The sequence below is a fragment of the Diceros bicornis genome, chromosome 3 (assembly GCF_020826845.1).
Source record: "Diceros bicornis minor isolate mBicDic1 chromosome 3, mDicBic1.mat.cur, whole genome shotgun sequence".
NCBI classification, from domain to species: Eukaryota; Metazoa; Chordata; class Mammalia; order Perissodactyla; family Rhinocerotidae; genus Diceros; species Diceros bicornis.
Window position 1 is genome coordinate 47,737,200 of NC_080742.1, and position 15,993 is coordinate 47,753,192.

The 15,993-nt window shown below is 38.3% G+C and overlaps 1 protein-coding gene across 2 annotated transcripts in view; it reads right to left on the reverse strand.

The window, feature by feature from the left end:
- Positions 1 to 15,993, reverse strand: part of RAPGEF5 (Rap guanine nucleotide exchange factor 5) — a 221,499-nt gene that overhangs the window by 95,291 nt on the left and 110,215 nt on the right. For both annotated transcript variants that reach the window (XM_058527007.1, XM_058526996.1), the window contains exon 9: positions 6,818 to 6,943. In XM_058527007.1, coding sequence (XP_058382990.1) covers positions 6,818 to 6,943 — 126 coding nt within the window. The remainder of the gene's footprint in view (positions 1 to 6,817; positions 6,944 to 15,993) is intronic.

The window sequence follows — 15,993 nt, forward strand, 5'->3', positions numbered from 1 at the left end:
GAAATATGTCTACCAGAGGTATTTCCTTCTCTCTGAACGCCTGTGGAATTATTTAAACACTTTATTAAATACTGTCTTGAATGGTTACTTGTTTTCCATGTGTGAATTTTTTTCCCAGCTAGACTGTCAACTTCTTGGAGGCAAGAACTATCTTCTACCACTTTTGTGTTACTCTGTGACCATATTAATCCTGATTAAGAATAAAACTAAAACAACTCACTCAAGGGAGCCTATTTCCTATGAAAAGATACTTTACTACCAAACCTACACACAGTCAGGATTCTGTTATTAAAACAAGTAACATGGTTTCTACATAGCGATTTCTCAGTGGTCGGCAACTTAGTATATTATGAATTGTCTATTACATCTGAATTCTGGCTTACAATACTAAGCAATAATCTTATAAAATTCTATCTGTCTTTAAGTAGTTTCTTGGTTAAACTAAGTTACCAGTGAACTTCAAATAATGCCATGATTACTCTTAACTTCACTTGCCTAGATGTACAATGCAAGTTTGAACATAGAATGATAAAACCACTTTTCCTTTTAGTATTTCATATAGAGTAAAAAGAGGGTTTTCACTATATTTAGGCTTTTTTTTTTTTTTTTTAAACGTAATAGACCAAATGAAAGTTGGGAAAAGGCCAACTTTTAGTATGTGAAATAAGAGTGGCAGCAGCCAGAATACCCCAAACCACTTTTCCCCTTGTAATTCTTGAACAAGGGACCCTTTGACGTAGGCAGAATTCCAGGATGAGGCTGCAGGAAACAGGGAAAAGGAAATTCCGGTAGAGGCTGAGTGACAGGGACCCTACCCTGCAGCAGACTATGCCAAGATTCAGTTTCAGAATGTGCAAAATCCCCTTCCCACCCATATTTCATAAGTGAATTAGAAAAAGGAAGGAAGTGGGGTGGGTCCCCAGACTTAACAAAGGAACTGAAGAAAATGGGCGGGAAAGGGAGGGATGCAGACAGGGTCCCTAGGGAAAGTGGCACTTAGCACAACTTTCTCACACACTTGATAGATCCTCATTTCTGCAATTTGGAAATTAGGAGCTCAGTTTAGGAGCTGCTATTGGTATTTCTACTCTACAAGTTAATACACTACAAAGCATAAGCTACATTTCAGGAAAAAAAGAGTTTCAGTTTCCCAGTAAAGAGTGCAGTTGTATTCCACAAAATGGGATTCACATCTAAATATATTTTTAATACAGCTATTTCACAGCTACTAAAATGTGAACTGTTTATACGCTTTTCGAATCTAAGTTAGGACTCAAACTAAGCAAGCACCTAAGCAGTCCCTTTTCTTTTATCCTTCCCTCATCTACCACCACCATCACTTCAATACATAATTGTTCTGTCTCTTTCCTCCAGGGCTGTCCTCCTAGTCATTCCCCTTTCTCAGGACTACGATGATTCTTGTCCTCCTGGCTTCCTGCCCTCCTGTCAGTCCTCCCTCCCGTGGTGATTGCTGAAGAGATGTGCTCCAGAGATCATCAGACTTGAGTTCACTCTTAGCCCAGTTCTGCTTAATCACTCATCAGCCTCAGCTTTCTAATCTGTCAAACTGAAATAATATCATTTACCTCACATAAGGCCCCCCATCCTCCTTTTCTACGAAAACTAACAAAACCAACTAGTCAATGGCTCCTCATTATTTGTAGAATGAAGTGAAACTTCTCAGCCCTCAAAACCTTCCACAGTCTGGTCCCAATGTCATTCTCACTAAATCTTCCTTCTCCTGCCTCCTTGTCACCGTCTCCTCCCTCACTCCCACTCCTGGTACTCTAGTGACATAGAATGGTTTTGGATTTCCAAAAAAATACCTTGTATTTTGACGTGTCTGTGCATTTTCTAATGCTATTCTTCCCACTGGGAATGGTTTTCTTCAATTTGAATTGTTTAAATCCAACCTAAAACCTACTTTAAAGTCCACATGAAACTCTACCTCTGCCATAAGAGAGAATCCTGTTTCCCTAGGTGTAAATTCTTCTACTAACTCCTATGTATCTCTCTTGGGATTATCATCACTGCCTCCTTGTATCCCAGTTATTTGCGTCAATGTCTTCTCTATAACTTGACTATACTCCTTCAGGGTTGGAGCCACCATAGTTATTCTGGATCCCTACAACATCAGCTTTAATAAAAGTGTACTGAATGAATAAATGACTGGGAGTATTCTAGAATAACAATTTAGTAATACCAACTCAGGCTATATGGGTCAGGAGAGCACTCCTAGAGTCACAGTTAACTCTGAAGAAGGTACATACAACATTGCAGCAAATGTCAAAGCTTTGGCCAAATAATTCAGCTCATTTTGGGGCTACCAGAGATTCTCCCTCCTTAAGGTATTGTCAAAGAGTCTGGTCTAAGAAGAAGGTTTATGTGGTCCCCATACTGTTAGATAGAACCCCCATCTAACAGTTTGTTCATGAGATAAACACTACGTGCTTTAGAATGTATCTCAGACACCTGAAACATAGTCCAGGAAAACAAAGCAAGGTCAATGTCTTATGTAGCTTTCTGGCAAAAGTGACCAACCATTCTGGTGTTCTGGTGACAGAACATTCTTATGTCTACCACTATACCAAAGACAACAATAAAAATTCAAAAACTGCTTAATATAAATTAGCACACACATGTCCCCATCAGCAGTCATCAAATTCTGCCCATTTTACCATCTAAATGACTCTCAATATCTACAGTTTTCTCATTTCCCGTAGTTGCAGCCCTGGTTCAGGCTTATATCTCTCACCTGACTCACTATAATAAGTTTTCTGAGGGTTCTCTCCAACACTTTCCTCTTCCACACTCAATTTTTCCTCTAAACCAATGCCAGAAGGATTTTAGGAAGACTACATCTGATTATGCCACTTCCCTTCTTTGATGGCTTTCCTTTGTAAAAAGGCAAGTCTAAACTCCTTATGGTGGCTTACCAGGTCTTTCACAACTGAATTTTAGCCTCCCATACAGCCCACCACCTGCATTCCCCATGAATCACCCAGTCATGCATCTTCCTTCTGGTCCCTCTGCCTTAAATGCTCTTCCCTGCCCTGCCTTTGTATGACCACTGGTCATCCTACAAGGTCAAGCTGACATGTTCTCATTTGGTAACACATGCCCCTTCCTCTACTGATAAAAATCACAGAATTAAGACGGGAAAATACAATGCCTGCATAAGAGATTACCTTCTCTTTATTCTTTAAAGAACGTATTCTTTAAAGAATTAATAACCCAATGTTAATCTCACTATCATAATGTTTAGAAGAAATAGCCAATTTCTGTCCCCTTCTTAAAATTCTCACATAATTTTCAACACTTAGGAATGAGTGCTGGCTAATTTTGCCTATGGCTCATTAATATAAAATAGGAAAATGAAGTACTTCCTGAGAAACTTGTGATAATTATACATTTAACTTTTTTTTAATTTCAGAAACATCTTGGCACGAGCACAGAGTGAAGTGTTTCTCTAATTGCATGCATTTATAATCATGGCATTTACCAGTTTAAGAAAATATTCGATATGCCTACTCAGAAAGCTCTAAACCCCTTCAATTTGTAACAAGACATAGCAGCAACAAAACCTTTATTCCATCAAAGTCATGTCTATCTCTATGCAGTAGTACTTCAAAGTAGCTTTCTCATTTTGGCACTTATGTACAAAAAGGGATGTGGCATTCTAGAAGCGGAGAAGCAATGCAGTTTAGTAAAAAGAATGACACAATAGGCAACTTGGATTCTAACTCAAATTTTACCACTGTCCACTTAAATAACTTTGGCCCAGGAATGGTAGATGAGGTAGATGAATAATTTAAAATCATAAAAGAAAGGAAATCTGTATGTAATTCTAGGGTTTGGTCATTATTATTATTGTCATAACAAGAATAGGAAACTGCAGAACTAGGTTTACATTATGTAAACTGCAGTTTCCTCTGTTCATTCTGTGTGTTATAACTGAGTTTTCAGGAGCAAGAGTAGATGACTGCTGTTGAAAAGAAAGTGAGGGCAGAAAAAATGAAAATGCTGCACCCATCTGATGGACACTGTGAACTCCATGTGCAAGCAAAGGTGTAGATATATCAAATGCTTAAGACAAAAAACAGTAAAATAATCTACCAGATGGTTTTTATTCCTAATAAATTATTGTAAAAAGTGTAAGCATCTAATATCAAATAATGCACTTAGTGGAGCACTATATAAATATTAGCCTTGAGAGTTGATTAGTTCAACTGGTGTTATCCTGCAGGAGGGAGGTCACAGAGTGCCTAAGTTTATATTTATCACTAAAGAAGAAAGATCCTTGATATTCACCTTTCCTTACTTTAAGCTTCAGTAGAAAAGCCTACATAGAAAAGGCCATAATTCCCATGTTTATTTATACAACATCTTTCCTCTCAGTAGTACAAACATTTCAGAGCTGTTAACGCATCCACATTGTGACATTCACGCAAGAAGTAAAAAACCTCAGTGTTCTATTTTACAATCTTAAAATGAAGGTTTAAAGATAACAGAGAGTAGATAACCATAAGCAAAGTTGCAAACCTTCTACCACTAAATTTCTGTTTTATGTTAAAAGTCTTCAAAAATTATCAGCACCAAGTTCAGATTTCTATTATTATATATTTGGAGCATATTATATTCTCATTAGCTATAATATGATATTCTGGATTGAACTAAACATAAGGCAAAGGCAACATAGGTACCTTTTCAATAAGCATCAAGTTGTTTGTAGCCTAAGGCTGATTATTTCTAAACTTGGTGAAGTGGTACTCCACTGCTTGTTTGATTTTACAGGACTTTGCCCTACCCTCAGATGGTCGCTGGTCCATTGAATTGAATATGCAATCCATTGCAAAATATATCATTCATTTTAAGGACTAGTAGAAAAGAAAAATGCCCACAATTACAGTGGTCCCCCCTTATCTGTGGGGGATATGTTCCAAGACCCCCAGTGGACGCCTGAAACCGTGGATAGTACCGAACCCTAGGCATAACTGTGTTTTTTTCCTACACATACATATCTATGATAAAGTTTAATTTATAAATTAGGCACAGTAAGAGATTAACAACAATAACTAATAATAAAATAGAACAATTACAATAATATACCGTAATAAAAGTTATGTAAAAGTGGTCTCTCTCTCTCTCAAAATATCTTATTGTACTCACCCTTCTTATGATGATGTGAGATGATACAATGCCTATGTGATGAGATGAGGTGAGGTGAATGATGTAAGCACTGTGATGTAGCGTCCCAGGAGGGACAGCGTGAGATTTCATCACACTGCTCAGAATGGCGCACAATTTAAAACTTATGAATTGTTTATTTCTGGAATTTTCCATTGAATATTTTCTGACTGCAGTTAACCCCAGGTACAAGAAACCGCAGATAGCAAAACCATGGATAAGGGGGGACTATCGTAAACTATGACATGTTTCATATCATCAATTGTTAAAACTCATCCAGATTTCAGAGATGCTAAAATGTGGGGGAAACATGCATCTTGAAATCAATAAACTATAGCATATGAAAACTGCTGCTCTTCTAATTAAAATGAATCAAAAGGAATATTGTTTTGAGAAAGTGAAGCCACGCACTAGGATATTCAAATATTTTAAGGTCACAGCAGAGGTTAGGAGTCAGTCTTGGATGTAGTCAGTTTCAGGGTGTTTTTAACAACTTTAAGTCTCTAAACTTATCAATAGTATCCAGCTAAGTGAAGGCTCCTGAGACCTCCACTCGCACTTAAACTCAGTAGTCACCTCTGAAATAGTTGCAATTACAAGGCTTTGAAACTGCCTAATTATTCTTCCCCTTGAGACACCAATTGTAATGATTCAATGTCCCACTGTTAGAGATGTGTTATGTTATTAAAGTAAACTGCGTGCCCTCCTTGAACATCTCACCTCCTCTCTTGCTCAGTAAAACCCTGGCATTGTATTGAGGGCTTTTGAGCAGACAAAGCACGAAGCAATTTTTTCCCCCTTGGAAAGAGTTGAAAATAAATTTCCAAGGAAAAATTAAAGTCAGAGAAAGACATGTTTATAAGCACTGAGGAATTTTCCTCTTCATGAGCAATCCTGGATAGTTCAGCACTGAGAGTGAAGTCTTACAGACAACAACAAAAAGTCAACAGACAACAATATGTAGCAGAAGAAAGTGGTCCCATTGTTTTCCCAGAGTGACGGCAGCGTTCTCAGTTCTAAGGCTCAATCTGAATAACTGCTTTCAGAAGAACCGAGCAGAGCGTCCCTTTCCTCCAGTTTAACTACATCCAAACAATATAACTCTTGTTGGAACACAAACGTTCATAAGATACCGGGAAAACGCCCTTCTGACTCTCCCACTTGGTGAGAGCATCTATAATCTATTCTTCTGTTCTTATCTATTTCTAGTGACTTAGGATACATTCATTTGGTAACAAGATCCACCCCTGTACTAAATATAAAAGTACCTTAGAATGTTCTTTCAAAATTCATGTTCCACAAACTATCTGATGGAGTGAAACTCCCCAAGTCAAACTTGAAAGCCATCAAGTCAGGATCATAAATATACAAGCATTCATATTTGTTTACATATGTTCTTGTATTTCCACATGATTTACTTTTGAGAAGAGTTCCCTTATAAGTCCAGTGTCATAAACAACTAGCTTAGAGCTATGAGCAGCTGTCATTTTTACTAAGGAGGATGCTTTGGAGGGGGAAAAAACAAAACCTGAAGAATTTAAAATAAAATATTCTTTCCTTCAAACACACAACCAGGCAGAAACATTTTCCACCCCTTCAAACCTGCATCCCCAAGAGGAAAAGGGCTTACGTGTTCAGATTTCTCCTGTTCTTTTTTGTCCGTCTGCAAAAATTGACAGTTTTCTCTTGCCAGCTTCTGGACCAGTTCAATTCGTCCGATATCATCTCTCTCCTGAAGCTTGCACATCACCCCTGCCTTAAGAGTTGGAGAAAAAGCGAAGATATACTTAAATCCACAGTCCCAGGACATGACACCACTGCAAAGTTCACCTTATAATAAGTTCATCTTTGCCGCCACCTCAATTAAATCAGAGTCTTGGTAAAATATTTTGCCTTTCCAGAAGTGAAATTGTATTATTTTAATCTTAGGAATGCCACACCAAAAGACTTAAAGTTGAGATCATTTATCAGTCTACTTTAAGAGGGTGAATGGCAGAGCAAACTAAATCATTTGCTACTGAAGTCTGCTCCTGATATGCCACTATTTGTTCCTGACAGCCTGTTTCCTGTTACATAAGCCTAGCAAGAGGTTAAAAACTCATGGGAAAGTTAGCCAGGAACTACTCTGGCCATAAGGGTGAAGTGATACAGAGTACTAAAAATAACAGAACACAACCTCCTAACTCTTTAGCTCCACCAGATCATTCCATATACAAATACACATTAACAAGAAGATCACAAAATAATTTTTTTTCACAAGTGGAAAGTTACTATGGGGCATTATTAGCAAAATACTTCCAATGCTGCATGAAATACAGTAAAAAAAAGTTTATTAAAAATAAACTGAAAAAAGAAAGCTTACAATTCACCAGAGTTTGGAAATGATCCCAAAAGCATCATATTTTTTATTACACCAAAGTACCTAAATAATAATAATACACAGGAGGAGAATCTAGGATTTTGATTTGAAAAAAAAAAATATGTTCATTATAACACAAATTATGAACTGTTTCTGTTCAAATTCTTTCAAAAATGATTCATACTGCCATATCAGGACATGATCTAATAAAGAAATATGAAGTTACTCTTGGCAGGAACAGTCAAAACTATGGAATCTTTGTTTCACCCAATACAACCTACAGGATTTTAATGGACTCAGCAACATGACCAAATACAGAGAAGGGGCCAGCAATTGATCCATAGCTTCATGGTCTTAAGGGTTTGTGCTAAAGATACTCATTTTGTTGAATGGGTATCAGAGAAATGGGACCATCCATGCAAAGAAATGACTAAATTTTTATTCCCAAGGGCAAGGACATCTCTTTATCCAGCAGTTTCTCCAATAACTAGGAAGGAAATAAAAAAATCCTTCAAGTGGCCCAAATCACAGATTCCCAGAGGACAACAAGCAGAATTCCTCCACCAAAGTCAGAGATTTATTTTTACAACATCCCTCACAAGTGGTCCTCTGTTTCCAAGGTTTTCTTAGACAGGGATCTCAGTTTATCTTAAGACAGCCTGTGCACTGTTGGAGAGCCAGAATTGTTGGAAAGTCCCTTATCACATTAGACAAAACTCTGAAACCATTGAACGTCAACCCATGAGTACTAGTTTTGCCTTTTTCTGTGTGTGTGTGAGGAAGATCAGCCCTGAGCTAACATCCATGCTAATCCTCCTCTTTTTGCTGAGGAAGACCGGCTCTGAGCTAACATCTATTGCCAATCCTCCTCCTTTTTTTTCCCCCCAAAGCCCCAGTAGATAGTTGTATGTCATAGTTGCACATCCTCCTAGTTGCTGTATGTGGGACGCGGCCTCAGCATGGCCAGAGAAGCGGTGCGTCGGTGCACGCCCGGGATCCGAACCCGGGGCCGCCACTAGCAGAGTGCGCACTTAACCGCTAAGCCACGGGGCTGGCCCTAGTTTTGCCTTTTAAAGCAATTGAAACTATGTCTACCTCTTATCCAATATGACAATCTTTCAAATATTTAAATACCAATATTTATGATATCCTCCTTTTAGCATTCTGCATGTATATTCCTCTAGCTCTCTATTTTATTCATGCCTTCATTCACTCACTCGACAGATTTTATTTGAGCAACAATCATGTGTCAAGATCTACTATAGGTTCTAGGAATAAAGTAGTGAACAGCAACAACAAAAAAACAAAGTCCTGGGGCCAGCCCAGTAGTGTAGTGGTTACGTACGTGCACTCCACTTCGGTGGCCTGGGGTTCGCGGGTTAGGATCCCAGCCACAGACCTATGCCCTGCTCATCAAGCCATGTATGGAGGCATCCCACATACAAAACAGAGGAAGATTGGCACAGATGTCAGCTCAGGGCCAATCTTGCAAAAACAAAAAAAACAAAAAAACCACAAAGTCCCACATGTCATGGAGCTTACATTCAATAGGGGATGTAGATTGTATAACATATAGATATGAAATATCAGATGGTAATATATGATAGGAAGGGAAATAAAGAAAGGTAAGGAGACAGAGAAACGATTGGAGTATTATTAAGATAGGAATGTCAGGGAAGGATTCTTTAGTAAGATGACATTTAAGTGGAGACCTAAAGGAAGTGAGGAACGGTGTTTCAGGCAGAGAAACAGAGGTACAAGTGCCCTGAGGCCCGAGTGTGTTTGGCATGTTCAAGGAAGAGCAAAGAACAGCATGGCTGGAGCAGAGCTGGTAAGAGAGAGACTGGTGGGATTGGTCAGAGAGGTGATGTCAGACCAGATCATGTAGTTTCCTTACAGGATGTGTAAGGAGTTTAGATTCTTTTTCTGAACAAGATGGAAATCCTTTGGAAGGTTTTGAACATGAGACTGGCATAATCTGACTTACATTTTAACAGGATCATTCCATCTCCTGGGTTGAGAAAACACTGTTAGGTGGGGAGAAGTAGTCGAAGCTACAAGACCAAGTAGGAGACTCATCTTCAGATAAGAGATGAGTTGGAACTTGTGGTAGTGGCAGAGATGGTGAGAGCTGGTTAGAATCTGGATATATTCCAAAGGCAGGGCCAACAGAATTTGTTGTCTCCAAGATATTGGGCCTGAGTAACTAGAAGGGTACGGTTGTCATCTCCTGAGATTGGGAAGACTGAGGGAGAAGGTCTGGGAAGGAATATGCCTATTAGGCATCCAAGTGCAGTTCTGAGTTGGCAGTCTGGAGGTCCAAAGGAGAAGTCTAGGCTGGAGATAGGACTTTGGGAGTCAGCACAGGATAGTTGGTATTTAAAACCAGAGGAATGAGGAGGTTACCAGTAGAGTGATGTCAACAGAGAAGAGAAGAAATCCACAAACTGAGTCTAGTGTTGAGATATTGGGAAGAAGAGGAGCAATCAGAGAAGGAGAGTAAGAAACAGTGGCTCCAGGAAGAGAAGCTGGTGAGCAGTGAAGAAGGTGTTTTAAGGAGGGAAAAACTGGATCAGATGCAGCTGAAATATCAAATGAGATGAGTTCAAAATAATTGACACTGAATTTGACAAAAGTAATTGGTGACTTTGAATATAACATTTTTTTTTTAAAGAAAAAAAAGTGGTAGGGAAAAAAGCCTCATTGGCACGAGTTTAACAGAGAATGAGAGACAACTCTTTTGGAGAGTTTTGTTAAAAGAAATGGGGCAACGGCTAAGAATGATGTTCAAGGGAGTTTTGCTTGCTTGCTTGTTTAAGGTGAGGGATAGTCCAGCATATTTATCTTTATTAGAAATCATCCAGTAGAGAGAGAAATTTGATGATGTAGGAGGGAGAGAGGGCATTTTAGGAGCAATGTCCTTCAGAAGGGAAAAGAGCATAAAAATCTACCGTCAGACAGAAACACGAGTATGAGTATTTCACTCACTGTGACAGGAGAGAAGGTGAAGTACAGGGGTAAATATGCAGGTAGGCTGACATATCTGGTGGTGGAAACATGTGGAAATTCTGTTCTGAAGGCTTCTATTTCCCAGAAAAATAAGAAGTCAAGTTATCAGCTGAGGAAGGACTGTGGGAAGATGCTGGAGAAAAGAAGGCATGTAATAGTCATTTCGGTTGCAAGAATTGGCAAGCTTTTTTTGTAAAGGGCCAGAGTGTAAATACTCTAGGCCCAGCGGGCCATGTGGTCTCTGGTGCCACTACCCAATTCTGCAGTTTTAGCGTGAAAGCAGCAAGAGTCAATACGTAAAAGAATGAGCATGGCTGCGTTCCAGTAACACTTTCTTTACAAAAACAGGCAGTAGGTTGTTGTTTGTCAGCTCCTGATGAAAGAGAAGAAGAAAATGGACTGTAGTTTAAGGAATGTAGAATAAGATTGCCAAGCATGACTAAGGGCCCACTTGATTTTATTTTTGGATCCTTTTACCATCCTAGCAATCCTCCTTAGGGTGTATTTCTGTTTGTTGGGATTTCAACAGAGTCCATAACCTGTGATAATGCTACATATATGGGCCGATCTTGAAGATGCTCTTTTAATCAATACCAGAGAGTAAAAGAGGATCAGCGGTGTTAAGCATTCTCCTTTAAGAAGGCAAGGAAACTACTCAGGGAAATTTCTACACAAAAATGATTAACACTCTTTGAATATTGGACACAAAGGAATAAGTTTCTGTTATCTAGAAAATTCATTTATGTTGACCATATAGAGTTTCTTCTCTCTCCATCCATGTCATCCCCACAGTGTTTAATATACCGTCCTGCTAGAGGAGAGAGGATGTTAATAACCCTGCAACCTCAGGACGTGCTCCGTGGTTGTTTATTCAGTAGGGAAATGGGTTAGTGCCAATGTCTCTCTGCTCCCCAGTGTGGCAGCTCATATAACAGAGGGCATGCATGAGATTGGGGCCAGGCAGGGGTGGTACACAGGAGGAACGCACTGTGGAGCTGACTAACTTGGCAAGTGGAAATGAGCCTGTTACTTCTTCTCACCAGCAGAGGCTCCAAAGCAATTGGGCTAAACTCCCATAGACTCTGATTTGGAGAGAGTCTTTCCTCCTGTCTGTGGCTCCTATATACATTTTTAAAAAACAACTGATAATATCATCAACAATAAAAGAGTGAGACTGAACAGAGGAAATTTAAGAGACCTTGACTACTCTTTTGGTTTCTGTGTGAACATGAGTTTTTAAGGAACTCTAGACATTCTTCATTTCATATGCTTAGGATTCTAAATACTGACGTTTCTTTCTTGAGGAAATACATTTTTATTAGAATCAGATACTTGGGTGCACAAATTGTGTATTTTAAACATAAAATACTATTACTTTTAAAAATGGGTTTCAAATTGACTTATTTCATATTTATAATTAAATCATCTTATAATTAAAAAAGGAATATTGCTATCTTGATTTTCTGGTTTCTGCATAATTTCTAGATGAATTTTCATGAGATTAATCAGTTCTATAGCACTCCTTACTTAACAATTATCAAAAAAGGCTTTTAAGGGGGCTGGCCCAGTGGCGTAGCGGTTAAGTGCGTGCGTTCCGCTTTGGCGGCCCAGGGTTCGCACCTTTGGATCCCGGGGGTGCACCGACGCATCACTTGTCAAGCCATGCTGTGGCAATGCCCCATATAAAGTAGAGGAAGATGGGCATGATGTTAGCTCAGGGCCAATCTTCCTCACCAAAAAGAGGAGGATTGGCAACAGATGTTAGCTCAGGGCTAATCTTTCTCAAAAAAAAAAGGCTTTCAAGGAGCATTTATGAATGCTTCTAAATTCCCTGGAGAACTTCAAGCCCAGAGGGATGCCCGTACATCCTAGATAGTTATATAAGGCAGTACTCTTTGGAAGCACCACACTAAGCTAGATGTTCTCTGAGGGGGCCCTTTCACAGCTCCGTAATTTAGTGATTTAATTCAAAAAACCCATGAATTTAGTAATATATTTTGGGAGCTTTGTTATGGCAGGAGAAGCAAGATAACTAACAGTCCTTGATTGACTTTCAAATTCTTGGACTACTTAATTTATCTATGTGAAATTAATTATAAACAGTTTACCTAACACTGCTAAGCCAGAGAAAAATAAAAGATTAATGTGTAACCATCAGAAGAGTTATTTAAGAGTCTTATTTCAAGGTCTGTTGTGAAAAAAAGAAAAGTCTCTGTAATGTATAATTAAAGCTATTCATATGATTTTCAGTATTGGAGAAGAGAAATGTTATGAATGTAAATGAAAAGTCTGTTTCCTTTATAAATGGAGTCATAAAAATGTTGGGTCCATTCTTTTAGTGGTAAAATGACACTTGGACAGGATTCCCTTAGGAAAAGCTACAAGGATGATAAATGAACGACCTTTATGCCAAAAGGTGAAAGAGCACAGATCTATGTATGAAAACATTTTCTGCATTATCACAACTTTAAAAATCACTTTTTCTAAAACACCTAGAAAAAACATCATGCAAAAATTGCTGTCAAGGGAAGGAAAAACAGGATGAACGAGTCCACCTTTCATGAAAGCACTTTTGCAATAACAGAATGTTATTCAATACAAATTCAGGTTATTTGGATAAATTTTTATTGATTACTTCATAATAGATTCATTTCTTTAAAAATTAAGTCTTGAATAGAAATTCCTATGATTTTTTTTTTGCTACGTCAAACAGAAAATCCAAATGACAGAATAAAATACTGATGGGTTGGGATGGTATATTACATTACCCAACTGTATGCACCTATTTCCAAAACAGAAAATATTAAGAATTCTTTCCAGAAAAATTCAGAAGACAATTCATAATAAAAAATAATAATTTTAGGGCAGCAAGTATTCATTTTCTCAAATTTCTTCAGAAAGAGAAAGATGACTATGAAAAATTTCTTCCTAGTTGGGATAGAAAAATATACCCTTTATTAATTGGGGAAAGGACCAAGAAGCATTCACAGTGAAAAGTGCGTATGACAGAAAGTGTAATGGTGAAGGCAGGTGTACTAATGTCCCGGGCATCACTAGTACAGGCCTCAAACACCATGCTGGGGCATCACAGAGCCTTAGAAATCATTCAGTAACTCCTAGTCCCTCACTGTACAGGCGAGGCAATGCAAGTTCAGGGAGGTTCATTCCTCCAGTCTTCCCCCTCCGTGGATAATTGTGTTAATACACCACGCCTGTCGAACAGACCCATCCTATCCAAACACTATGTGATAATGCATCCTGCCAGAGCATGCTGGGGGCAGGGAAGGAGGCAGAAACCATAGTTACATGAAATTTATTACTGTTATTTCCCTCAAAGACTTTCTTAATCTATTACACTTGTACAATTATCTCTTCTGATGAAACTAAATACATTATGTTTTTACATAATTGATGAAGTAAGGGGTTCATTGATTACATACATTTGATTCCTTGAACTTTCAGACTAGAATAGGGAGGTCACCAATACTTCATCTTGTTTTGACCTAAGAGAACTTACAGCTCAGATCTGTATACATTATTGACCATACTACTTAGCAGGGCAGCAGAGTTGACAAATAGTAAAGAAGTAAAAAGAGAATAAACAAATTCTAATAAATTCTAACATAAAAGATTTAAAAGGATCATCTGTTTTCTATGACAGCTATCATAGCCTTAAATAAGATCTTTCTTCAGTCTGTTAAAAAAAAAGTCACACTTTGCCTATTGATAAATTAATCATCAAATATTTGGCAATTAATTTATATAATTAATAGTTATCATCACTTAGTATCCTCCATTGATTCCAATGGAGGATAGGAGACAATGAAAATAATTACTGAACCCAGTGGTCAATAGCCACCTGAATCAAAGCAAGAATTTCCAAAGCTCAAACACATTGTAAATTACTTGTTGAAGATCTCATTAGAACCTAAACTAGAACCTGGCAAAAATTCTATGCATTTTGATAAAGATTCTTTAATCCTTTAGGCCTATATAAAGACTTACAAAGAGTGAAGGGTCCAGAATGTTTATGTATGTGAAGATACCATAATGGTAGGCAGAGAGTAACACTGCAGCCTAGCTGTGTTAGATACCTTCAATATTCAAACCAAAAAGCGATGTGAGACTTGATCATGATAATGATGATAACTCAGAGGCTAACTTTTCTGAATACCTACTATGTGCCAGGCACTGTTCTAATTGCTTCACATATATTCATTTAATCTTCAAAAGAACCCAACAATCATCCCCATTTTACAGATGTTAGAAAGCAGTTAGTACAGTGGTTAAAAGCAAGGATGTCAGAGCCAGACTGCCTTGGTTTGATTCCTGGCCCCACCACTTACCAGCTCACCTGTAAAGTGGTGGTAATTATATTGTCTACCTCACAGGGTTTGTTGTGAGGTTTAAATGTGTTAATAAAAACAAAGAACTTAGAGGAGTGCCTAGTACATATGAAGTGTTGCACAAGTGTTAACTCAACACTATTACAAACAAGGAATATGTGGCTCAGGAGACTGCAGTAACTCGCCCAAGGTTACTGTGGGAGAGTCAGGAAGAGAACCCAGGCAATCTGGCCCCGGAGACAGCACCCTTACACCTCACATATGCTGCCTGATATTTATTGAAATTCTTTTAAGTACCAGGATTGCAGGCAATTTTTATGTTGCTTTATTTCAACCTCACAACAACTTCATAATATCTTCACTTTACAGAGATGAAAACCGAGCATGCTAGTCACTGCTTAGCACAGCAGGGACATTATGGTGACAAAGACACAGATGTTACCCTACAGGAACTTACAGGTTCAGATGGTAAAGAATTTGCCTAAAGGCACCAGCTATGAGGAAGAAGAGCTGGGATGCAAACCCAAGTCTACATGCTCTCTTCACTCTGCCCACACATCACTGTGTTAAAACAGGGAGTTTCTTAGGCAGAAAAGATATTTTTAGTGAGAAAAAGAAGAAAGGAGCTAACACATGAGGGGAGAACTAGAGTTTTCCGGCAGGTGGGAAACCTGTGTACAACAAGGCCCAGTCTCTCTGGCATTAGTAACTGTCTTAACCCTTTATATATCCAAAGTTTGCAGCAGCCTAGGGGCATTTTTCCCATAGTGACATATTTCATCACACACGGGGAAGGAATGAGAAACCAATCTCCACTTAACTTGTTTAAAATATACTCTGGAGTGAAGACTGCAATAATTTGAAATACTTACCATAGAGTCTGGTGTGCAGGTGCTCAATTATATGTATACACATCAAACATCAAATTAATAAATTTATGTGTAAAGTGCACACAAGTATACACCCATGAGCACACATATGTATTTATTTCTAATTCTGCCTAGAGATCTGATGGTGAAATTCTGAAAGTTTTCTTTAAGCTCACGTAACATGACTTGCACTACTGATGATTCTATCCAGAGCATTTGTATA